A 26,058-nucleotide genomic window follows, 5' to 3' on the forward strand; every position below is an offset into this window, starting at 1 on the left:
CTTTTAATTAAGTAACTTAGTCCCAAAAACAGAGATTATTTCAATAGCTGATACATCAACTAAATCTTTTTGCTGCAGCATGTCAGAGTCTGTGTTGGACCTAATTGCATGTTATTAACGGTTGTTCTGATTGGCTAAGGCACTGGAGTCTAAGCTGGCTGTAACCAATTCCTTTATCAGATGGAGCATAATCTATTAATATTTTAACGCTTTACTAGCCGGATAGAATGAGCTTGTGGGCTGGTTTTAGCCCAAGGGCCCCCAGTTGACAGCCATATATATCACAACAAGCCCTGTATGAGCACTGCAGTGCATGTCTGAAGGTGAAACAAAGTAAAACAGTCTCATATATATATATATATATATATATATATATATATATATATATATATATATATATATATATATATATATATATATATATATATACAGAGAATATGAGTACAACTGATTTAACACTAATGAGCCAAAAGAAGGTTAATAGTGAAGTGTAGAGAATAAACGCTGAACAGCAATTTCTGTGTAAATTAAAAATAACTCAATCTAAATTCCAGGTGGACATTTCTGTGGTTTTACAACACCGTAGCCCTGGAGCTTATCGGAACAGCGCTTTTATATTTTGGTGAACCTCAATATGGTTCTAATTAAAATATGTCTTTCTCCTCTCCGGCTAACATTTTAAAAATAACCCTATTGCTATTTTCTAAGTAATATAGGTCTTCTAAGTTAAATAGCATTATTATGACATTTGCTGCTAATGTGTTGCTGGCTTTCAGCATGCTGTGATTTTCAGTGCAACACAAATTGCAGGGCTCTTCTTGATAGTGCTTATCTTTCTGTTTGTAAAGCCTCAATGCATGGAGCTCTCGTTTGGAAGATATCATGCCCTTATTTTACTTTACGTCACATTAAGACGATGCTTTAGTCCACACAAGACCTACTGAGTCTAGCACTGCATGCTGTGGTCTGTGCTGCATGAAGATTGGCAGCTTTTAGTAAATAAGCCTTGTTTATCACCTTTCTCCCAATCTGATATTCTTATGATCTCTAGCTCAGCCAAGCAACCACAAACACTTTTTGGACAAAACCGAAGTTGCATGAGTATCACAACGTAAAGATGTCGAATGTATCCCACGTGTGTGTGTGTGTGTGTGTGTGTGTGTGTGTGTGTGTGTGTGTGTGTGTGTGTGAGACAGCTTGGAAAGTCACACCAGTCCTTATGCAAATGACATGCAATAACTACACTAATTTATGCTATGCTATCCTGATGCTCTGTCTACCCTGATGAAGATTAATTTACTGGCTGCTTGCATTAGGAAAGTTGGATTTCTTTTCTTGTTAATTTGGCTCATAATGACTTGACCCACTGGGGGACGGCTGCAGCCTCTGTATCGAGTACTGAACTTTCCCTTCATTTGATTATTATCTAGAAAAGGAAGAAAAAAAAAACAAGGTAATATCACAGGAAGAGTTATGCATTCCACCCTGATGAAGTCACACACTGCAAATTGTAAACCCTTCAGTCCAAAACAGATCCGCTACAAACCTGATGACGCACGTACTTTTATATATGAGAAAAGACAAATGTTGGAATTTGAAGTAAGTAAAACTTGTCTAATTATTTTTACATTTATCAAACAAAAATTATGTTTGGTATCCCTAGCTGACTGGAAACACTTGTTCCGTTTTAATGTCAGAAAGTGTGTCTTCCTTTTCACATAATAATCATATGTGTAAATATCTGATTTCAACTGTACATTTTCACACGAGTAACATGAAATGCTAAAAAAAAAAGAAAAGTTAAATGTTATTTTCGGGGTACTAATAGGAGGCATTGGCCTCCAGTAGAGGCAGGTTGCATAGCAGAGGTTTTGAGTTTAGCAACAAATGGTAAAACACTTTCTGCTTTTCTCACATTTTTGATGGGAATATGGATTTTTTTCAGAGTTATTGACTTTTTCTTCATTTTGCTTTTCAAAGGAACACATTAAAGACTGAGTAACCCTATTTTTTTTTAAACAAAAGTTTGTTTTTCAGAAGGGATGCAAATCCAGTGAAGTGGCAGACTGCAGTTTAACTTTTGTTGCCCATGGTGACAGGCTGATTGGTGTAATAAGGCCTTGATAAATTCATTATGATTATGGAAATGTTGTCTTTTCTTCTGACTTTCTCGATGTCATTTCCCAGTAAAATGAATGGCCTGGTGAGTTAGCATCTGGGTTTGTTCAATTTACCTTTTTAAAAGAAGAAGTCAGAAATGCATCCTATTCCCCATCTGTTCAAACCCATATCTCGGTAAAAAATAAATAAATAAATAAAAAAGCCTGAATTGTTACTGGATTATGCAAATGATGGCAAATATAAAAATATCATTTGAAGAATCCTTTTAAGTTTTGGGGGTTTCTTGTCAACACATACCTATAAAAATTAATGTCTGAGAAATCAGGAAAAGCAACCATTTCAGCTTGAGTGGTGCTTACCATTTGCATATGTATCGCTACATAATAAGGTGAGTTTTGCATCTGAATAGGTTAACAAAAAAGGGGCTTAATTCCTTCTCCTGCTGACTTTGAAGATGACATAATTGTGGAGTTTATGATTCCATGGGTTGAACAAAGCAAAGGCTGCTGTTTGCTATTCCTCTCAAATGCAGCAGCATTACACAAATGCAATAAAACACATTGAATTTACAATAACTTTTGTCTACATCACAACACTGTCAATTATGCCTTTTACATGCCAAGGGAATAATGTGACCAGCAGAAGAAATTTGTAGCAAAAATCTTCTAAAACAAATTGGTTAGAAAATCTCATCATTCGATCCCACAACACTACACTGGACCTGGAATGCTTTAAACAACATACTTATTTTAAATGTATTTACAGATAATTATTACTACACTTTAAAATTACCCAGCTTTCAAAGCTAAAACTGGCATTAATTTTATTGATTTTAAAGAAATATTGGACTAGGAATTGGGACTGCCAAAAGTAATAATCAATCTAATCATCATGTTAAAACTGTTTTAACCTTTATTTCTATCAAATAAAGGTGGTTTAAGGATCTGAGACACTTAAGTGTGACAAGCACAAACAAAACAAATCTGAAATGGAGCAAATATCATACTGTTGTTTTTGTGTTTGCATTATTTTAAAGGACAAAAACAATCCAACAAGGCTTAGCGGTCATCTTCATGCTAAAATCTGGAACAAAATCAGCAAGTCTCAGTGCATTTAATTGGCCAAGCCATTAAAAACAACAAACCATTTCAATGTGTGTGCAAGTCAATTTTATCACCTGACTGGAACAGCTAAGCCTCTAGTCAAAAAGCAGAGATTGTATCCAAAACCCCGCCGTCATTTGTCAGCTTTGCACACATAAATACTCCACCTGCATTCCACGTTTTGTAGCTAATTCATCTCCCCGGGCATTTCAATCTTGCTGGAGCGTCTGCTGCTGCTGCTGTTGTTTACTTGTCTAACTCATTATGGGGAGGGAGAATTAGGGGTAAGTATCCAGGTAAGACATGGCGATGCAAACATTCAGAAACATCTAATTGCAATAACCCGGCACGGTGAGTAATTTGGGATCTTGAAAGCAAACCTTGAGATTCTGAAGAAGCGCTTCACGTGAAGGAGCGTCGGGCTGCTGGCCATTACACGGCAGGAAATTCAGACAAATTAAAAAAAAAAAAAAGATAATTTTCTAGGCGAGATTTGAATATTAAATGCTCCCGCTTACCGTCTCATGACAGAATCTGCGATCATCACCAAAGCAAGTTAACATAATATTGTGCATATTGCTTTGTTTGCCCTCAACTGCCTTCCCAAACATCCATTATGTGTAAGCAATCATCTATCATTAATCATATACAACATGCCAGTTAAGTCCATAATTGCAGGGGGGGGGAAAAATGAAGTCGCATTCAAGTACAGGGCAAATATTAGGTCATGCTTAAACTAAAGCTTGATTAGGTTTCATGTTTTGGTTCCATATGAGTAACACTAACAAACATTCCTTTGTTTCCAGTGACAGACTAGTGATTGCTTCTGAATAAAGCACTTAGGAATTTTTAAAGACATATAATTGTTATGTTAATCCACAGTGACATTTTACATCTGGCGTACGCCGACGTGAAGCGTAGTGTGGGGCCGACTGCTCGCAATAATAAAGAGACATTTCCTTTTTGCTCTCTTACGTTGTTTATGGGCGTCCTGCAGAGTTTTGAAAAAGTCTAGCGGTGCTGAACACAAGCGCCTAAACACATTCATGCTGATAATAATTTATTTCTTGTAAAACACTTTTGCCTGCGGTTGTTCTGTTTAAGTAACGAAACAGATTTTTCATCCTGCATGGAAAGTGAGATCATTTTACTTGAATTAAATTTTAAAAAGTCATCGTTAGGAAAGTTGAACTGCAGCAAAGCAGCAAAAGATATCGAGGTGAGACATAAACACAATATTAAAAGAGAAAATTAAAACTGCACCACAAGAGGTTGAAATATATATATTTATTTCCATCTGTTCATTTGTTGAAAGTGAGAATTTATTTGGCGATTACTCAGACTGCCGCGTTGCTACTAAGGTCAGCCGCCTGGGAGCAAAATTAATGGCACCTACATCCTTACCGTTTCATTCCTCTGGGAGGGACAGAGCAAATGACTCATTCACAAAGGGGATTTATATCACGAATGGGGGCCGAATGAACCAGACCACAAGCTAAGACAGGACTACTTTCCACTAAAGCGTAAATCCAGACCGAACCTCACACCTCTTCAAGGAGGTGAGAGATATACAACCCGCGATCAGAAGAAGTGGAGGACTGTATGGAAAACCCTAATAAGAATTACAGAGACACACACCCGCACTTTAGTTTTTGGGGAAACCCAGTATATTTATTTATTTATTTATTTATTTTTGGTCTTGGTAATCTTATGATAATATTACCAGTTAAACTCCGTCCTTTAAAGCTTTTCCAACCAGTTAAAAATTAAAGACGCAAAATAGATCACAGGTAATTCAACCAAAACAACTTCAAAACATTTATTTAAAGACCAAGCAGAAAAAGCATAAGACCTAAACCAGGTCTTATGCTTTTGTTCTGTTATTGATGTGCACATTTTGCACTAAAATACCTCAGGGATACAGAACCAGTCTCCTTCGTGACATAATCACAGCATTTTACAAGAATCTGAACTCCCGGACCTCGAGAGCAAGACATGTCTCAAGTCTTTGTTTGTGAGGTTTGAATCAAAGTGTAAAACCAAACCAAAAAAAACTCGCTGCGCAAAAGTCTTGGCAACGTGCAGCCAAACTGAACTGCAGGAGCGACTGTATATTACCAAACAGAAGGACATTTACAATACAGAAAACATGGATATCTCGGGCATGCTGTGTCTGGAATGAAATAAAAGTCAAAGTCACAGCTGCCAGTAGTGACACTGGTGTGCTAGTCACCCAGGGCTCAGAGGTGAAGACAAAAGGCCCATGGAAGGAGATCACAAAAATAAATCTCAGCTCTGCTGTTCATTTTATCATGCTTTGTGCAGCGTATACTAATGGGCACTGCTTTCCTCGTCTCCCCCAATGGGAGTGCTGCGGCTCCCTGCAGCAGAGCCAGGCTCTGCTAAATCTGGAGACATCCAGGTCTCTGGGCCCGAGACTCGCTTAGCTCCCAGGTGGAAGGGGGCAACACAATATGAGGCTGACAGCAAGATGAAGCCCTGTAAGAAAAAAAAAAAAAAAAAAAAGGAGCATGTGTATAACCCAAGAGGTCATGTGCTAGGAGCAGAGTGTAATTGTTTTCCTCATTTCCTCAAGCTTGTAAAGCTGATCCACTATCAGCAGCAGACTGTTATGCCATGAGCATGGCAATGAGGCCGCTTTCTCTGGGTCTTTTGACATTTCGGCCCGTGTAATAGTCAGAAGAAAAGCTATTAGGCTGGTAATCAATTTGGCTGTTCTGGAAGAAAAAGCACTTTGTGGTTGCCGACGCTCAAAAAAACATGATTGAAAGTTTCTCGTTTGGACCGCTCGCTTCGTCTTTTGCACGCTTCGTTTCTTTTGGGGCAAAGAAATTGTCTCGTTCGATATGCTCAGAAGCAGGCCTTGCACAATTGTCCAACAATAAAAACAGGATTGCGCAAAGCTAACGCACTTAATGAGTGCATTAAATGCGAGCAAATATTACGAAATTAGTCAGGCTCAAATATTCTTAGGGGGGGAGTTGGGATTATCAGAAATAATGTGTGGGGTAACTGGTAGGTATTAATGGAGTGCTGAGAAGCCTAACAGATTATAAACAGAATGACATCAGCGCTGACTCATTCCCACCGAGCTGGAGACAGACTGCTGTGCGGTGAGAGAAAGGTCACCTAAACATCCAATCAAATTACATCATGTGAAGAATTGCAGTGAGAACTAAAAGCCAGTTTGACAACAACCCTAAAAATTCAGCAATGAAGAAAATATACTGTACAAAGCTGATGGTATGCAACAGGCTAATTTTCCTTTTTTTTTTTTGCCTGCGCGTCTGGCGTTTCTCAAGAGCCAGTTTCATTTTACTAAACACTACAATTTACTGAGGCGCCTGGGTGGCAGAGAGGAAAACCACTTGGCCTCTGTAACAACAACCTGGGTAAGATGGATTTTAAATCAGCCTTTCAAACAGCAAAAAAAAAAAAAAAGAAAAAAAGAAATTCCATCAAACATTAGTAACATATTGAGCCTGGTCTGCAGACTAAACATTAGAGCCTGTACACAGTTCCTCTCTGCAGTAATCATAATCAGTTAACTTTTCCACATTTTGTCAAGCGTCAACCACATTGTGTTTTTTGGGGGGGATTTTAGGTGACAGACCGACACAAAGTAGCGATTAATAAAAGTGGAAGGGAACTAGCTCAAAATAAAAAAATAAAAAAAAAGATTTAAACCAAAAAGTGTGGTGTGTGTTTGTTTCCAAGGCAAAACTTTATTGCCTCTTAGTTCCTGTCAGATTAGGTGGGTGACCACGTCTTAGAGAGAACTTCTTGTATTTTCCAGAGAGTTAAAGCTTTGGGAGATTGTGTTATAATCTAACTCTGTTTTAAACTTCTCCACGTTACCCCTTACTGTCTGCTGAGTCTCTGGCACTCATGACTTACTTTGTTCCCCACTCTACCTCCAACGCCTTTACAGACCAGTTGCATTTACAAAAATGTAATTACACACAGTTTGAGTCCATTTACAGTTTAAGTGGCTTATAAAAGTAGTTTTATACAAGTCTCTTAAATGTAAAACTTTGGATCATTCATCTTCTGCTGCACAACATCCCAGACTTTGTGTTGGTCCACTGGATAAAATTCCCCCAAAAACAATTAACCAAAACTGTCTAGATAGATACTTGGACCACATTGGTGTGCTAATATTTGCATTTAGAGCTTAAGTGAAAATGTGATGAAAACACAGAAGCTGAAATATTGAATGTACATTAATTTAACTTGCATGGAAGATTCACACAGAGGGAGTTACAAGGCTCAAATAATAAACGGTTTATTATTTGTACTGCATTATTATTTCTACATTTTGTAGAACTCAAAATGCTACCAGATCAGGAAAAGGAAAGGGAAAGAAGATGCGCTCTGATGTGGGAGCCGAGAAGAGAAGCGCAGAAAGGCCAAGCAAACTGACAACTTCAGCTCAGGATTAGTTCCATCTCATCTGCGTAAAGACCGACAGAGCTGGAAGGAAGTGGTGTCCAAATCAAAACAGCAGACTTCTGCGTGTGCGCAAGTGTGTGTGTGTGTGCGTGTGTGTGTGTGTGTGTGTGTGGCCATTTTCCCTCCATCATGGCCAGCGCACATGTGCTGCACTGCTTAGCAAGTAGAGGGAAGTGGGGGGGGGGGAAGCCAGAACTTAACTGCTCCCGCTCATTTCACAGATTTTCCAGACAAATAATATCAGGTTTGTGCCCACTAGCGCCAACCCTTCGTCCGTCTGGCCTATAATTAAATGGCATTCATTTGATTTGTTCATTAGGTCAAGCCTCGGCTGGGTTGCAGCAAAACGGAACCCTCTTATTAGTGGTTCATGACTCCACTCTCTCCATGGTGAGCGCTGGAAGCTCTGGTGAAAAACAGCCGAGCAGCAGTGGGAAGCTGAAGCTGTCAGAAAGATTTTCTCTCTTTTTTTTTTAAAAAAAAAAAAGAAGAAGAAGAAAAAAAAAAATCCCAGAGCCCACCTCTTCAAGAGGAGAGGCGGTGGGGAATAACAGTGTATTTTCAAAATGTCAAACATGGAACCAGAAAATTATAGAATACCATAACATTTTTTGGCCAAGGTGATTTATTTTTCCATGCACGTTGTAAGCTGACTTTTCTCCTTCTCTGCACTCTTAAATTCGAACATGACTTTAATCACAGAATATAATATGCAGTTTCATTATCAAGCGCAGCAGGGAAGGATTTAAATCTGGGACTTTATGCTGGAATTTCTAGGCTATTGAAGCCCAACATATTTCTTTAAGCTATAAAATCATAATGAGTCTATCATTTTCACTCCACCTCTGTCAAGCTCGTCTCATTTCTTCCCATTTCAGTGCCACAGGATGATTTAGATAGAGATTTTTGCCTTTGCGTTGTCATTCCTTAGCTTCTTTTTTTAATTACAGGACTGTAATGAAGTTTATCCAGGAGTAGATTTGTGAGAATTCCTGCTGCTCAGGTTCTCGACACACACACTACGAGATGCACTTTGAAGTGGTTACAAATACGTAAATAACTTTGCAACAGAGTTGTGGCTCTGCCTCGAGCAACAGTTGCAAACTGTTGCAGAATAAGTTGAAGTGCAGAAAAAAATTTACTCAGGATTGGTTAATAGTGTATTTCCTTCAGGAAACTTTTTTTTTCTTTTTGGCTAAATATACAAGACAAATTAGCATTTCCTTAAGTTTTGATGACGCTAACCTTTAGTAATGCACTGTAAACAACTTGTTGTGGAGGAAAGGCTGAGGACACATGGAGGAACAAACCTCTGTCCCTTGGGAAACAGGATGTATTATTCACTGCTTTAAGCATCTAGAAGAAAGACACTGCTGTGTTTCTGTCTCCACAGATGTGTGTCAATCCAGCTTGAAGTAACGTTGGCAGGTAATATCCTTCTGTCTAGACAAAGTGGTTGGTGCGCTGGAAGATATCTTGATGCTGTAACGAGTGTCTAATTTTAAAACAGCGGGACTTTCACCTCCAATTGACTAAAGTGGCAAATGGTTACATTGGAAACTGAAAGCGGATTGTTGGACAGCCATTAATGTCAACTAAGGGTGCAGCAGGTGCTGCCCTCCTCTGAAGGGCTGTTTGTTCTCCTACATCTGAAAATGGCTCCACTTTGTCAATATCATCCAGACAAGGGAAACATAGTTTGTGTTAGTTATTTGTGTTAGTTATTTCCACCCCCAAAAAATGTTACATTACAGATGAGGTGAAGGTGCATCTTATACAGAGGCTAAATCCTTTAAGACACTCTGTGCTGGGTTCAGTTCCTGGTCTTGGCTCATTTGGTCTTCCCATCTCTCTCCAACGTCTTTCTTGTCAAATTATTGTTCAATTAAAGGTCACAAGTGCCAGAAAATCCTTTAAAAAAAATTCAAAACTACGATAGGTAGTTATCCAATAAGTCTACTATCATATTTCAGTTATCTGAGATTGGGCAACAGGCACAGGAAGGAAATCCAGGTGCCGTTCTCTCAAGCAACACTCCAGTTCATTCTGGGAATCCAAAGAATCTCCAGGAGAAAAAGGGGATGCATTGTTTTTCCAAGTCTTCTCCTCCGTAGGATGAACCAAGATGGCTAATTCCTTTTAATGCAGAGAACTAGTAGCTCAACTTCCACCTTTCTCATGCACCCTCGTCTTTTCTATATGTTTAAGTTCTAACAGGAAATAAATTGGTGCTTGTATTCGGCACCCTGTTCTATTGTCCGTAAGACTTAAACCATGACCACAGATGAGGACCGAACAGTAAACGGACTGCTTTTTCACTAAGCTTTTTTTACTCCCGCATGCCCAGGAAGCACCATAATTACCATTGATGGACAAGATTGTAATTACCTAAGCTCCTTCACTTGAGGCAATCCAGGTTGTTTTTAATATTAAGGTATGGTCCAGATTTTCACACTTTTTGCTTTCACTTTACATCCAAAATATTGCTATGCTTAGTCAGTCCCATTTTAATGCCACGATGCAGCCTCTGCAGTAAATATGTAAACATGTGAGCAACGCAGTGTGGCTCACGTCCGCAAAGCCTTCTGCCAAAATTAGAAATTATGCAGCCTTTTTGCCGGACGCCAAAGTCAATCTTCAGAAATCACACCGCTCCAACCGTAGGAAACTGCATGAGTACAACATCCGTATTTTCAAAATAATTCACCAAGACAGACTACATTTGCCTAAAATACTTGCAATATTTATGCATGCATTAGTTATGGCTATGCATACATGCAAAACATGCAGATTTAATTCTGAAACTTAAGTCAAAATTCAAAGTTACAGCGCCAGTCAAGATAGACAAAGCGGGAGAGCAATGGAGGGAACAATATTAATACCCATCCCTACATACAATGCATTAACAACATAGTGCCAGTTTTAATAATTATGCAAAAAAAAAAATACAATAAAATTGTTTAGAAACGTTGCATACTGCAGCTCTAAAACATCACCTGCCTGCCCTGTAAAATACGTTGGACTGCCTTGGATATGGATGGTGTTAAGCAAATAAACCTGCCTTGTCTTCAGTTTACAACAAATGTTTATAGCAAAGCTCTGAGGCCTTTCGAGAGCAGCTGTATTTATGCTGATATGAAATTACACACATTTGGACTCTTTTCTAATTACATCACTTCTGAAGGCAAAAGATTGCACTGGATATTATTCTAGGGGAATCAGCAGTAAGGTGACTAAACATAAACGTACACGTGGAAAAGATATCTAAAAATATGCAGCGAATACAATAAACACAAAATGTGAAATGTTACCGTTAGAAAATGTGGAAGAGATCAAGAGATATAAATATTTTTGCAGGATATATTCAATACATGTTTAAAAATGCAGATGGGTGATCAATGACATAAAGCTGTTGTGTTATTATTTAGACATGCTGAGATGAGCTGATAAATGTTTTAGTTCTCTGACGGACGTTATACCTCAGAGGGTAGAAAGAAGAAAACCGGCAACAGCAGCTAAAACACAAGCTTGTCCAATCAAACACATGCAGTTTGTTTCTGGTTCCTCATATCAGCGGTGTGAAGTGTGGCCTGTGGGGACATTTGCAGCGCTTTTCATGATTTCATGAGGCTTATGGCCCCAGTTCATGAACTGTACAAATGTGGCTCACCCACCACAAGCAGATGGACACTTTTTCCAAAGACAAACTTTTCTTCCAACGTCAAAATCTTCCTAAAATGTTAAACACTAAGTATTACTATTGTATTAACCACATTTTTTACATTTTAAGTTAGTAATAATAAGCAGAAGCCCAGAAATCAATCAACTTTTACTGAAAAGTAGATTTGAGTGAGCTCCTTTCTTAAACTTGATTACACACAGCAAGTGCTTTAGAGGAAGAGTGTCCCATGTCCTGTTCTTGTTGCTGAGCACAAACTATAAACGTTTTCTCACCCAAAATACACAAAATAAGGTCCTACAATAATTTATCAATTCTCTGCCAAAGTAAATTGACTATTTGTTGTATTAAAACATGAAACTGTAAGTTTATTTTTGCATTTTTTGAAAAAAAAAAAAAAAAAAAAAAAAAAAAAACTAAAGCAAATTGTGACCTGAAAGTGCTTGACAATTTTGGTCCTGCACTTTCAGGACCACTGAAAGCGATGCTGCTTTTAACCTACATTTAAAACAATATCCAGCAGCATCACTTGGCAGACCAAGAAACAGAGGCTTTATGCACCACCAGGGCGTCAGCACCCACTCCCTGCACAATTACTAGATATGGTGCTGATGTAATTAAAGTCCACTTTCAACGCTCCACACACCGTGACCTTTTCCAGTGCAAACAGCCATTGTCTCCGCTAAACCCAGCGCCCCTCCGCTGGGATGTAAATGGATATTTTACGGTGGGTAAAACAGAGAAATTGATCCAGATGATGGCATTCATTGAAAAAATCTGTTGGAACCTCATCTGAGAATCTGATGGTGTTTCGCCCCTTATTATTAGTGGCTTTCATTTGCAACTCTGGCAGGAAGATTTAAGAAGCCAGAAAGCCCCCTGATAAGCGCCATTATAGGCCATAATCAGAAGCTATGAAGATGATGGTGATGTTTCCCCTGGCGCCGCGCTGCCAGGTTTTTATTCCGCGTCCCTTGAACCTCCCCTGTCAATGCTCAGCCCTGATAGCAGAGAGGGCTGTTTGTTTAACTTGTCACTGGAACAGCAGCATCGAGAGGGAGGGACCAGACGGAGGCGACGAAGACGCTGGGATTCAGTCTAGAAAGAGCGCAGTCCTCCTGATCACTGATGTGAACCTTAAGGACACTTGAGGCAAACCAAAGAATTACAGAGCACAGCACTCAGAGCAAACTAAGGCTGAGATTTCTTCCCCCCCACCACCGCCACCGCCACCGCCGCCACAGATAAATGGCTGATTCTTACATCAATCAAAACGCCGAAGTGCAAGAGTCTGCAAGAGCAGCATTCCTTTTGTACCTCTAAATGAATCAGGCGCAGGAAGAGAAGCTCGGTCATACGCCACAGATTTTCCATCCAACGCAGGGCCGAGTGTGAGCAGACACAGACGTGTGCGCCCCTTGTCTGTGAAACAGCACTCTATTTTGTTCCATTTAAGCTTTTTATATTCAGTCAGAAGGAGAGGCACAAAAGGGGCCTAAAGCTGTCTTGGGTCATTTAACCACACATTTTCCTTCTTCTTCCAGAATGTGTTTTCTGGCAGTCAATGCACAAAGAGGTGACAGATTAGACGGGGAGTTCCTTTACAGGCTGGCTGTGGGCTTCAGGAGGGTGGGCCCGCTCGCTCGTGCTCGGGGCGGCAGCGCCACGCCTGTCACTGTTTGATGGGCCAGCGCAGGAGTGCAGTCGCGGGGAGGTATGATTGATGATATTATGTACTCGCGCAGGATCCGAATGCCAGCACACTCCTGTGATTTAATCCCTGTTTCTTCATTAAACATCCAGGCAGAGCAGATGGACTGCACAACATCCAGGCTTCGCTTTCCAAGAGGCCAAAGCCAGACCAACGTTACTAATTGATTCTCATAGACGACTCATGCAGAATGTAGCTTAATGCACAGATACAACGTGACGCAGTTAAAAAGTATTTACCTCTCTCAATTATTTGACTTTTGTTGCTTTGTCATACGTAAATGTTTCATCATAAAATACTTTTTAAATTAAGACGGAGACAATGTGAGTAAACGCAACGCATAATTCTCAATTTAAAAGCCCTATCCGAACCAACCAAGCTCATGTGACAATATAATTACCCCTCTAAGATTGATTATGAATTACCTGTGATTAATCACATTTTTCAGTTTCATTTGGTACCACCCGGCCTGAGTGCTTCCTAACTTATAGAATCAATAAATTACTAACTGGTTCAGGCCACAGATGCCTCTGCTAATGTAAGTGTTCACGATTTAACAATAGAACAAAACTGGTCAGATATTTAGCCCATAACAAATCTTCAAGACCAAAACCAATTTAGACCAAAAAAGAAACAAAAAACAGGGAGATCCATCTGTGGGAAAAAAAAAAAAAAACATTGAGGATCCCCCATGAGTTTTGCAAAATATTACAGTATGTGGACTGACAAAGTGAAACTTCTTGTAAGGTGTGTGAGAGTGTGTAGTATTACATTTGGTGTAAAAACAACATAGCATTTCTGAAAAACAAAGTCATAAGTCATTATACAGTAAAACATGGTAGTAGTGTTGTGGTCTAGGAGATTTGATGTAATTCATGAATTCACCCTTCAGCAAGAAAAGCCTGGAAGCATGATGCGAGTTTGTGACTATAACCTTAGAGTTCTTGCAATGCAGAATAGTGATCCACAGCAAAACAGCAAGTCAATCTCTAAACGGCTAAAAACAAAAACACATAAGTGGGCAATGTGGTGTAAAAAAGACTGGACTTCCATCAAATTCAAATGTTTTTTATCATCTCATTTGCTTTTTGTATTTATTAAGGTTATAATTTCTTACATTAGGTTGTATTTTATCACCTAAAAAACAGAAACAGAAGAACCATTTCAGGGGACAAATAGATTGCAGAACTGCACAAATCATTCAAAAAGCAGCACAGACTTAAGTGATGTGGAAAAAGTCAAAATTAGAAACTTGTAGAAATCCCTGCCTTAGTCATCATAAGTGTTAAAAAATATTTACTGCAGTAAAAATAAAATCTGTACCACACTGACAATTTAGTTTTATGTACCTTTGGAAAAAAAATCAAAAAGGAAATTAATTTGACTGCTTCTCCTGTGCAACAATGACCCCTAGTGTTAATGCAAGAAACCGCATGCTGTGAAACCTAAGCATCTCTCTGCACAAATGCCAATACCAGAGACGTGGTAATCCCTTTGCCTCATGTTAAAGTGTAAAACAAGAGGGTCAAGGTATACATTGACAGCAACCCCGATAATCCAAACTTCTGAACGAGCATTGAGGCTGTCAGACACTAAATCCAAGGAAAAGCACAGCTACACAACCCAGATTAAGCCAACCATCCCCCAGTCAGACCACAAAGGCTTCTTTGTACTTGGATGGCATATTTAAAAAGGAGTTGAATTGTTTTGGCTACAGTTTTCAATTACAATTTGTTCTCTCTAATAAAAAAAAAGAGGGTTATAAAATCTCTCTTAAATATCCGAGACATATTTTATTTAAGCGCACGAGTAGAAATTCACAGCCAGAAATAAAGCGTTGGATTGGCGTTTGCAACATTTCTCAATTAACTCAAAGTGAAACAGTTTCAACACTTTTTCAGAGAACAGGAAAAACTACCGGTGCTCCTGGAGACACACAACGGCGGCTTAAAGAGGAGGTGGCCCCCGACGCATCACTGGCAGCGACAAATTATCATCAATAGCACTCCACCACATTACCATCAATCTCTCTTTTGAAAGACAAAAAGTATCCCTCCATGCTAAATCATGAAATCAATGCATTTCTATCACTGAGAGGGATCGGTGCTCCAGTGGTCTCTGTGGGTGAGTAATGTGAAATCCATGGCAGGTTAGTGCTCGTGGCCCGGACATGATCAAAGACAAGAGCCCAGAAAAGTTTGTATTGATCAGCCGTCACAAAGCGGCAGCTGAGGAGTGGAAATGTGATTGGAATTTGAAACACTGGCAACTGAAGACAAAACGACTTGATCTTCTGAGGAAAACACACCTATTGGCTTGTAGCATAGTACTGATTTACTGCAACTGCGGAGCTATGATTGTTGGTCAGATTTTCAGAAGTGACGACCATCAGCTACTCTTTTGAAGCGTAACTTTGTATTATGAAATCCGGTTGTTAAGCAGTAGTGGGGAAGCTCAAATTTTCAAAGATGTGGAGGTCAAAGGTCTAACTTAGCTTAACAGATTTTTTATTCTTGAAACATATGCTCTAATGAGACGACACCCAGAAAATAAATGTTAATAGATAGAGGTGTAGTAGTACATATAGTCGTACTGAACCTTATGGTCTGTACATCACTTATTAAGAGGGTTCACACATGTTTTTTCATTGGATTTTGTTAACCAACAGAAAATTAGTTGATTAAGCTAACATGTAAAGCACTCCACGCCAAAACGGTGCACGAATGGATGGTAATGAAATGTGGGCTGGACTCCCATCAACCACTTTTTTTATTTATCTTCTTTTTTCTCATCATTAGAGAACAATGACACGGTGGTAGCTGTGATATGGGGAGAGTGAATGGGCAGCCAAATAATTATATAACGACATGCTGCTTCTGTATTTATTTTAAACCCTTGAAATCTGAAGTTACTTTTTAAACTTTAGAGCTCGTCATGCAATATTTGCGGCTACAAATAAAGTGCAATAAGCAACAATAAATACCCTACAAGGCATTGTCAAACACTTAATAAATACTAATTAGTTTTTAACAAGTGACTCCTAGTGTTCAAACATTGTAACATCAGGTCGGTGAGTGTTAAATATTAGTGACTTTTCACTTTGATCTTTTTGTAAAAGGAGAAAACAAAGTCAGTTCTTGCTCACTGGCCATACATGTTTGGATGAAGGTTGTACTTTAATTTTGCATTCAATTTTCATTTGGAATCACAAATGTCCAAGATACAAACTGAAGTGAAAATTGGACAAAAAGTGGAAAATATGAGTGGCAATCTCAAATCCAATGACTTCTGCTCATTTAAAAAGTAAAGCTAGCTTTAGTAGTAAAGCTGTCTCCTGGTTTTGACCTCATTAAATAATTTTCACATGTAGTACTGGTAGTGGATATGTTCATTAGCACGTAAGAACAGAACTACACTGACTAGAATTGCTAACAGCAGTTAGCTTGTCACTGAGGATAGCAGTTAGCATATTCCACTAGTTTGATTAGCAAATAGAGAGTAGCAAGGTTAGCTTCTGTTTCATCATTAGAACCATGTTCTGACTTCAGAGAAAGATGGCGACTAAAACTTGTTCTTGGTTCTCTCTGCTTCGGGTTACACAGTGAGTCCTCAGATTGTTCACCACATTTTTAGTGTAGTTTGTACTTGAAGTCAGTCTTATGGCTGTAGTTTACTTTTATTTTTAGCAGAATTTCTCTTGAGCACTGCTAAAAGCTAGTCAGGTAACAACAGAGTTACTTATAATACAGTGCACACAACTACAGGACTGTTACTTTCTCTTTCACTTAAACTGCATAAGAATTTCAAAAAGTTTTTATTTTTAAAGAAATTACAAGCTTATCAACTGTACCACACAATTCGGCATTATTTGCTGTTGCTAACGTAGAGTTCCCTGTTAGAAGTGTGAAAGAAACCGAGTACTTGGTCGTTGCATTTGCTTCATTTTGCTATTGTACCAAACTTGTACTGAACCATGACCCAATAACTCGGTTTAGTCCTGGACCGTGATATAGGTGTATGGTCACACCCCTATTAATACATTTTTGGGGGGGAAAAGTGAAGCAGAAATCCTTACCTTTGGCCACTTGGGATTGAGCCCACAGGCTTTTTCAGCATCCTCCAGAGCTGCTTGGTGCTGGCCCAGCTTGAGGAACGCTGCTGATCGATTACTGTACAGGATGCAGTTCTGTGGGTCGGCCTGCAAAGCATCGCCGTACAAATGCACTGCCTCCTGGAAGTCGCCCCTCTGACACGCCTCGTTACTCTGCCGCACTTTCTCCATGAACTCAGCCTTGCTTAGTGCACTCCTCGACCCGTCGTCCACGGCAACGCACCGAATGGGCCTTCCCGCTGTCCGAGAACCAAAGACAGAAAACTGGAGAAATAGAAAGAGAGACGAATTAACTTGACTAGAAAAAGTGCCAACAAGGAACATAGCAGGGTTTTTTTTGTTTTGTTTGGTTTTGTGGTTTTTTTTCCCTTTCCCAGGACCACAGGTGAAACTAATTTTGTTAACAAAGGCTGTGCTCCAACGAGCCTTCTGGTAAAACCACAACAAGCAGCCAAATAAACCTGGATATTCCAGTGCTGAGCTATGACTGCCAAAACGCCTGCTGTCCACTGACACACAAACAGCAGCTGAAGTGTGAGGGAATGCTAAGAGAGTCGCACAAATTAAGCCTTTCGTCTCGCATCAAATGCAGATCTCCAGTTAAATTTAAAAAAAAAAAAGCCAAATTCTAGACTTAATTTCAGGTGTTAATGAAACAAAACAGTGGTTTCTATATTTTAACTATTGACATTCTAAAGTTGCTGATAGAAACATGGAGATTCTGACATTTTTCATCTACAAATTAATGTTTTTTTTTTTCAAATGAGTTATGTCCTGCTCTAAATAAATTTAACAGACTTTAAAAGAGTCTAAGATTACTTTAGTTATGAAATATTTCTCTTTGTTGCCGAGAAACTGATTGTGATCAACAGTAAAAATTAGCAAAACGTCTTAAAATAAAGCTACAATAAGCATGATTTTGAAGTTGCACAATCTTTCACTGAACATTTAAGAAACCTTTAATTTTTGTTGTTTGTTTTACGTTACGTCATAGCCAGCACCATTATTGGCACCCTGGTCAATAATTTGAATAATCCCCTTTGCGGTCAGGGCACCACACACGTTTTCACCAAAAAACATTTCTCAAAACTGAAGTAAAAAAAGTCTTTGTCTACTCTTCTTTGTCCAATCTCTTGAGATCATCACATCCCAGTTTCTCTCTTTTGCTCGCTTCGTTCACCAACGCACTTTCTCTCCGGTGTTCATGAAGAAGGCTGATTTTGTGTCTGGTGAATCATTTCTGTGATACTTTGAGCGCGTGTTCTGTATCTCCCCCCTAGCAGTTTACTCAAGCCAGTTTCTGGTGTCTGTCGCAGGCTGCATTTTGAAGAGTTCACGACACCGTCCATCCCAGCAACACATAAAGACAGATCCGAATCATGGATTACGACTGTCACCTTCATGACTTAAGACACTTTTCAACCACAGACAATGTCCAAAGTATCTTGCCTAAGTGGGAAACTTCATGAGCACTTCATGGTTATGGAGATATTGGTTTCATTTTTCCAAAAATACAAATTCCTCCTTTGAAGACCACAGTATCCCTGTGCTTGATTGGATCATAAACTTGCCTGACCTAATAATTAAGATGCTTACAGACCATTTTTAAGGGGAACATGAGAGACACCCCAGTCAACAATCCCATATCCTGTTCGGTGACTACGAATTATTACCATCAGCAAAACGCTGCATTCAGAGGATGGCAGGGAAGGCCTTTTATGGCACTCCTTCAAGTCGTTTTTATTTTATATATTCACTTTTATTAGGTGGTACTGATGTTTTAAATCGTTTAAATCGGTCCAAACTGTATTCTTATGATCTGTACTGTACGTTTATGTCAGTATCTTATTGTCTGTATCTTGCACTTCTGCTCTCAATGAATTTCCCTTAGGGGACAATAAAGTATATCTAATCCTATCTTATCTTAACAATGCAGTCAAACTAAACATTGCCATGAAAGCAGCCCAGGCTTCCTGGACACCTCAGCAGAGAGCTACGGGTTAATCTCCTCCATGCCATGCTGTATTGCCATGTGATTCATGCAAAAGAAGCGCTGTGTGAGATTATAGTAGCGCAATAAAAATACCCATTTTAAAACTTTCTTGAAACTGCAGCTCACTTCAACGTGCTTCTGCTGCTCGCATCTGTTAAACTGTATTTATCTGGACCCAGCTGTTCAAACAGGCATCGGCAGAGTAAAACTGAACCCAATAAAGACACAGACGAATTTCCTCCTTCCTGGCTCAACCTGAGTCCTCCTGTGCTGTTGCGTTTCGTTTATCCCTGCTGCCTCAGTCCCTCTCCGAGCAGGAGGAGCAGCTAACCTGACTCTAGGTCTCCAGCGACGGCACAATAACCGACTGATTGCACAATGTAGGTTAGCGTTGTTAACAAAACGTTCGCCGAGAGTTACTAAATCCAGAAATCCATCTTCGGCCTCTCATTTCTGGAGCCAGCGTCCACTGCACCTCTTTTCTCACCACACCTCCTCCAGCTGAATTGTGGGATAGGGCAAGCTTGGTAATTACTTCCAGAGGCCCACAGAGAGAGAGAGGACCCGCTGAAATGAGAGCTCTGTGGATCAAGTGAGTTCAACGTTAAGCAAAGTCACAATGCGGCATCGGTGCTACTCAAAGGGCTCGCTGGTCTCTCTGCACGGCGAGCATGTGAACATTGGTGAATGCCTCAGTAGAGCTGCAGGTCACCTGGAAGCTCTGTGCTGTTCCCATGGTGGACTTTAAGGCTTGGAGCAAACACACATACGCAGCGGGTGAGTGGCATCCGCTCTGCAGGCGTCACCCATGCCAACATGCACCCAGCGAAGTGTCAGGAGAGGGATCTGTAATAGATCAGAGGTCCCATGCAGCTTTCTCCTTCCCGAGGAATCTGCAGCAGCACACTGGGGGCTGCCTTCTGTATGTGGGCAGCACTGGCAGGAAGGGTGGAGATGGGAGAGATAATGAGAGCCTGCACCAACACAGGATACACACACACACACACACACACATACACACATGCACACACACACACATCAGAGCACAAAACACACACATACTTCCAACGTGATCACACGGAGATCCACTCAATTCCACTCAGACTTAATCATGCAGACAGAGAGGTCAGATCGGGGGATTATGAGGGAACCAACTTTCTGCTACACACTATGAAAGCAATGCAAGCTTCTAAGACAACAATACGTGTTTTTGCACGATTGGCCCTTTTTTTGTTAATAATAAAACAAAACCCTTTCATGCTGTTTAGTGTCTGCTCCAGTAGTCCCCAGACGTCCACTGCGCAGCCCAGGACGCACGGCTGGAAAATCGATAGATTTTTACGAGGTCATTTTGGAATTTTTCTCCCCTGGATGCGGAGCAAAAATATACACGGAGCAATAAAACGGACCCAAAAGAAAAGAGTGAGAGAGAGAGAGAAAAAAAACGCGCAAAGCCATTGTTCTGGAAAGCTGTTTACCTTTTCTTTCAGAGTCGCTTGCTTCTCCATCCTGGCTGACTGCGTGTGTTTGTATAACGGCTTATCGGTCTCATCCCATCCCAGTCTCTGCAGATTTAGTGTCGAGTTTGTGTGTGTGTGTGTGTTTGCGTGTGTCTGTGTGCAACAAGAAGTGCTTCAAAGTTTGTCCAAAGAAAGTCCTCTTTGCGTCGTAGAAGATGGTCGATAAGCGCCAAATGAAGTCCACGAAAAACTGAGCTGCATTCGCTGTTCAGGAGAAACTTTCGTCAAGGAAAGTGCGCCATGTTGTCAAATCTTTTTCCTTTTTTTTTTCCTTTCCTTTTTTCTCCTTCCTTCTCTCCCCCTCTTGCCACAGCGGATCTGCTGCGCGCACAGAGGAAGGATAAAGTTCCTAAATCAGGCCATAATGCATCGGTTAGGTGTGCAGATGAATGAGCAACTCTTTGTAAACTGTTTGAGAAACTTTTTTTTTTCTTTGCGCAGAATTTATGTTGTGATTTTCTTTTCCAATCATCCCCTGGGACATGTTTTTTTTTGTTTTGTTTTTTTTTTTTACGTGTCCATTCAAATGGACAGCATTGCACGTAAAATTACTGTAAATTAAATTTACTAGTAAAATATACAAACGTGCAGCTGTTTGAAAGAAACAAATCAAACGCTAACTTTGCTGCATATGCTGGTCCATGCTCAGTGGGAAATCTTTTATGTTCCCATGCATGAACCATTAGGCTATGCATAACGCTGGATATTAGGAGTTTTTTTATGTCACAAGAAAAACTCTGTGGGTTTTTATATCAGAACTTCAGTCAGCTGAGTTGGTTCAAAAATGTTTTAAATGAAACCTAAAGTGTACAGCAGAACTTTGTTATTAACTATTAAACAGATATTCATTTAAAATGTGTGTAAGGAAATATCTTCTGTCTGCTTCTATTAGATTCAAGAGGAAATGTAGCAGCATAGGAGCTGCTCATAAAAGCATTTGATTAGCTGATCATTAGTACCTCTATAAAAGCAGGAGTTAGTGCCGCAGTGTTGGAGATTTTTGGTCTCTAGACTCTATCTTCTGTCTCAGACATGTTGGACTTTTATCAGCTGAACTATCCCCCTTTATTTCAATCAAGCCTGCCACTTGTGCTGCTACCAGTTTGCACTTAATGGGGGGGAGAGGGGGGGAATAAAAGCATGACACACCACTGCAGAAAGTCTGGAGCACAGTCTGTGGTGGGCTTGCTAGTTTGCAACAAATACATTATTATGATCATGACACAATAACAGGAGAACATGTGAAATGCGATGATGTGGGTGAATGTCATGGTAATAACATGACATGTGATAAACAAACGATAAATTTGTGTAAATATCTTTTTGCTACTGAACAACATCTGCAGTTTTAGGACTTTTGTTGTAGTTTTTTCATGATTTGACAGTCTTACCAACTCTGTCTTCTACAACTCAACAAAAACCTCGGCAACAGCACTGGGGAAGCAACTGGCTTATCTGTTAACAAGCTGAAGTTAGAAAAATGAAAAAGGTTATTCAGAAGTGAAGCCTTACAGACAACATTGCCTGTCGTTGTCTCAGCAAACGAATGGGTGTAAGCTATTGTCGCTACCGTGAACATACATAAACTTCACATTTCAACATGTCACTGTCCCATTGTTAGCTTCCACACCTCCAACTACACCACCAAATACTTTCCAACAGTCATCTAAGTTACTGAAAGTAGTGAATCTTCATCTTTCTGCAGCGTAGAGGACAGACAACTCACCGCATGAACGAGATGATAACTTGCTTCTAGCTGATATTTTATTGCTGCTGTAGGTCACTAAGATGCATGTAAGCAGTTTTTATTTAATTATTATTTACAGCTACTTACATGGAAATAGAGTATACTTAAAGTAATATTACCATAGTTGTGGTTTGTGGTTCAAGGATCTGGCCATAAAGTGGCCATTTTGGCCTTGCAGGAAACACTGCCGGAAAAATTATAAATAAGGTGCCATTTTGGGTCTCTATTTTTGTTGAATAGATGCACCTAATGATTTTATGTAAAATTGTTCAGTTGTTGTGCCAGTGCATAAATCAGAAAGTCAACACAGGCACATTTCCACGCAGAGCGACTCCAAATGAGTCAGACTGGATGTCCTCTTGTTATAAAACATTGCTGACCATCACATTAACCATGATGCCATCTCTAATGTTAAATCGCTAGTAAGTCCATGCACAGTTCTGGCTCCAAAGTGCACATGAAACCAGATTCATATATTTCTTGCAAGTGCAGATCCTCACCAGGAGGTGGTGTGAGAATCTTTAACCAGGAAGCCTCCGACCTGGTGACTGACAGTCATGGTAGCTGTTGATTTAAAAATAGGAAAATGCATAAATACACATATTAACTGAAAACATTTCACAAATTCTAACGGAGAATTTTCAGGCTATATGTCTTAAACTTAGTTAAAATCACACCTTAAGGAAGAATAAGAGAATTGAATAAGCAGCATAGTTTTGATCAGAGGAATTCTTGATTGATGATCAATAGATAAGACAGGTTCTGAGACCTCAATCCACTTTTTCTCTTTAATGTGTTTGACTGAACCAGGTTTCTCAATTCTTTCAAGAAAAGGTTTAGAAAGAGAATCCAGAATAATTACTTTTTTCAAGCCTTAGATTTGTTTCTAGCTTAGAGAATAATGTTGCTTTCTTTCACACAGAGTGATACATGTGTTGAATTAGGTCAAATAAATAATAAGAGCATACGTTAATCAGGTTTTTCATTATGTAACACATACAAGAGTTCAAATAGAATATTTTTTTTCCACTTTGAGATAAATAAACCGGCCTTGGCAGATAAAAGGCAACTGCAAGTCCATGTCAACAAAAAAAAAAAAAAAAAAAACCCTGAAAAGCTGAGTAAATCTCAACACTGCTTGCATCATGTTTAAAACAAATTTGCTTTCAGCTTGGACAGATATTTTCAGCCCGCCAAGTAGACAGATTTTACAGCCCTGTGTCCGGCTCATCAGCCGAAACTCCGGCTCATTCAGGTTTGAACCGTCCACTCAACCCAGGACCGGCCCAGAAAGCTGCTTTTGGCAGCTGCTAAAATTGTCTCGCCTCTTTTGGCAGTGCCAGCTGTGAGCACAATTCCTTTAGAGGGGGGACAACATGCAAATGCTTAACCGTAAAACTGTCATGTTGTTCCCTTCAAAGGTGGGGAAATGATGATTATGCTGATTCACGCAAGAGTTAAAGCGTTTTTTAAAGAAGATCCGGCTGCAGGAGTCCTTTCATTTGGTCCCTTTTGGGTGGTGAACAAAGCTAGGACAAAATAAATTGCTTGAAAATCTAAATGAATACATCTGATATTGGCAGGTTTTGTCAGCTCAAAAGACTGGGATAAAACGCATTGGGTGAAAACTCGTTGATCTTCACCCCATCCCATCCTGGCAGTGACTGGGGAGGGGTCCGCTTCTCAGAATGCCATCAGATGATTGGATGGAGGTGTGTCCCCTTTGGTAAGCCCACTCTTAAAGCAGGTATATATTGATTTTACATACACAAAGCCCAGATATAAGAGCTTTGAGGATAAATCACATCCAAACCCCTGCTTGATTCCCTGTCCTGCTCAGGTAAGTTGAAGCACTCTCAAAGCAGAGAGCAATGAGGAGGGGTGGGGGGGATCAAAAGATCCAAGTTTCCATGTGGACTTAACCTCTTAACTGGGTTTGTTCCACCTGTGGAACAAATCTAGTGTGTCTGAATTCTCTTGCCTTTTTCTCCTCTTTAAACTCTGCTGGTGTCCCTTATGACGCTTTTATATGTTAGCCTAGAGCACCCCCTAGTGACTGACACTAGGGTGGTTTGGGTGGATGGGGGCAATAATGTTATGAAATGGCTTTTTCCGAGCCAATAATATCCAAAGTGCGACTTGAGCTCATTTTGATATGCCTGTATTCTTTCTGGAATATTTCTGACTGGTCAAATCCGAAACTAAATCTAAAGCCACCGATGTGTAGCCAACACCTGTCCTGTCATAAGGATATGAGGCTTTTTTTTCTTTTTACATGAATCCACCAGCTGCATGCGTAACCATGCGCAATGTGTGCGCCTGTGCTGCGTCAAAGTCAGGCTCTGTGCGCCATCATGCGTCCTTATGCGTAACTGTGTTTACAGGACTTTTTCTGTCCAGTAAAGACAGGACAGAAAAAGTCTCTCCGTGGCTCAAATAAGAGCCATGGAGAGACACGTTGTTAGAAGGGGGAGGGGCGCTAATGAGTCATCAATGAGGCGCTAATGGCCCATCAATGAGCACTCAGTCCACAATGAGGACTGTGACTCTTCACTATTGTTTACAGGAAAGCCTCTCTGTGGCTCAACGAAGAGCCACGGAGAGACACGTTGTTAGAACGTGTGGAAACTGGATGTATTTCTTCAGCAGAACTTCACAACTCATGGGAGTGAGTTGTAAAGTTCACAACTCACTCCCATGAGTTGAATATGATTTATCGTTTTAGAGTTGAAGAAAAATTTCCTCGTTGATTGATTGAATAGTTTCATCTTATTTTTTCCTATATATAAGACTCTACCAACAAAAAGTCTCTCAATAATATACATGGCACTGCAAAAACAAAAATGTGAATTTTTGCTTATACCTGTTTAACAATCCTGTTTGTAACAACCTCAGTTGTTATTCTGCTGTATCTAATTCATTTGTTTGTTATTGACTTTTGCTCAATTAAATTTCTTACGTATACATTGTGAATGGTATTTTTATTATAGTTGATCATGTTGTCTTTCATGTCTCCTTATGTCTTTTGTTTCTTCTATAATTGATGGAGATATATAGATATTATTTATAATGTATAAAAGTATTGTTTGTCATTTAATTAGCTCTACATCCTTAGGAAAATGAAAAACATATGTTGTTTTATAAGATAATTTACCTTTTACTGTTCCAGTAATGCCAGAATTAATAATAAGTAATAAAGACTTTGTGGTATTCTGATTTAGTAATGCAACTATATTAGTTGTGTTACCTCCCCCACGCCACTAGAGGCAGTAGCAAGCCCGAAAAGATGCGACTGAGGAGCAGATTTAGAAGTAAACCGAAAGCTACAGAAGTTGCTAAAAACTGTGAGCTGCCGTGAAGTAAATAAAAGAGAGAAGTTCAAATACATTCTGAGAGTGAAACTCCTTCCTAAAGGTGAAAATATATCACAGATTTCAAAAGAAAATAAAAACGGAAGTATAGGAAATAGCGCCCCCTTCACTTCCGGATTGCAATGGTCCCATTTCCAAATAAGGTATGAGACTGACAGTGGTCCGTCCCCGCCCCTTTCTGTTTACTGCAGCGAGGTCCTTCTCGCTTCTTTAGCAATGATGTTTCTGT

The 26,058-nt window shown here is 39.7% G+C and overlaps 2 protein-coding genes across 3 annotated transcripts in view; one reads left to right on the plus strand and one right to left on the minus strand.

Annotated features, from left to right (window-relative positions):
- LOC103146299 (tetratricopeptide repeat protein 28) overlaps window positions 1–20,954 on the minus strand; it is a 233,412-nt gene extending 212,458 nt beyond the window's left edge. For both annotated transcript variants that reach the window (XM_007564163.2, XM_016677787.1), the window contains exons 1-2: window positions 20,670–20,954; window positions 17,163–17,462 (exon numbers count right to left, since the gene is read on the minus strand). In XM_007564163.2, coding sequence (XP_007564225.2) covers window positions 17,163–17,462; window positions 20,670–20,699 — 330 coding nt within the window. In that variant the 5' untranslated portion in view covers window positions 20,700–20,954. The remainder of the gene's footprint in view (window positions 1–17,162; window positions 17,463–20,669) is intronic.
- A 3,806-nt stretch (window positions 20,955–24,760) lies between these two features.
- The window catches only part of LOC103147156 (L-serine dehydratase/L-threonine deaminase), a 6,616-nt gene continuing 5,318 nt past the window's right edge, over window positions 24,761–26,058 (plus strand). The window contains exon 1 of the mRNA XM_007565365.2: window positions 24,761–24,826. Within this exon, the coding sequence (XP_007565427.1) occupies window positions 24,761–24,826 (66 nt within the window). The remainder of the gene's footprint in view (window positions 24,827–26,058) is intronic.

Source organism: Poecilia formosa, unplaced genomic scaffold, assembly GCF_000485575.1.
Source record: "Poecilia formosa unplaced genomic scaffold, Poecilia_formosa-5.1.2 Scaffold5, whole genome shotgun sequence".
NCBI classification, from domain to species: domain Eukaryota; kingdom Metazoa; phylum Chordata; class Actinopteri; order Cyprinodontiformes; family Poeciliidae; genus Poecilia; species Poecilia formosa.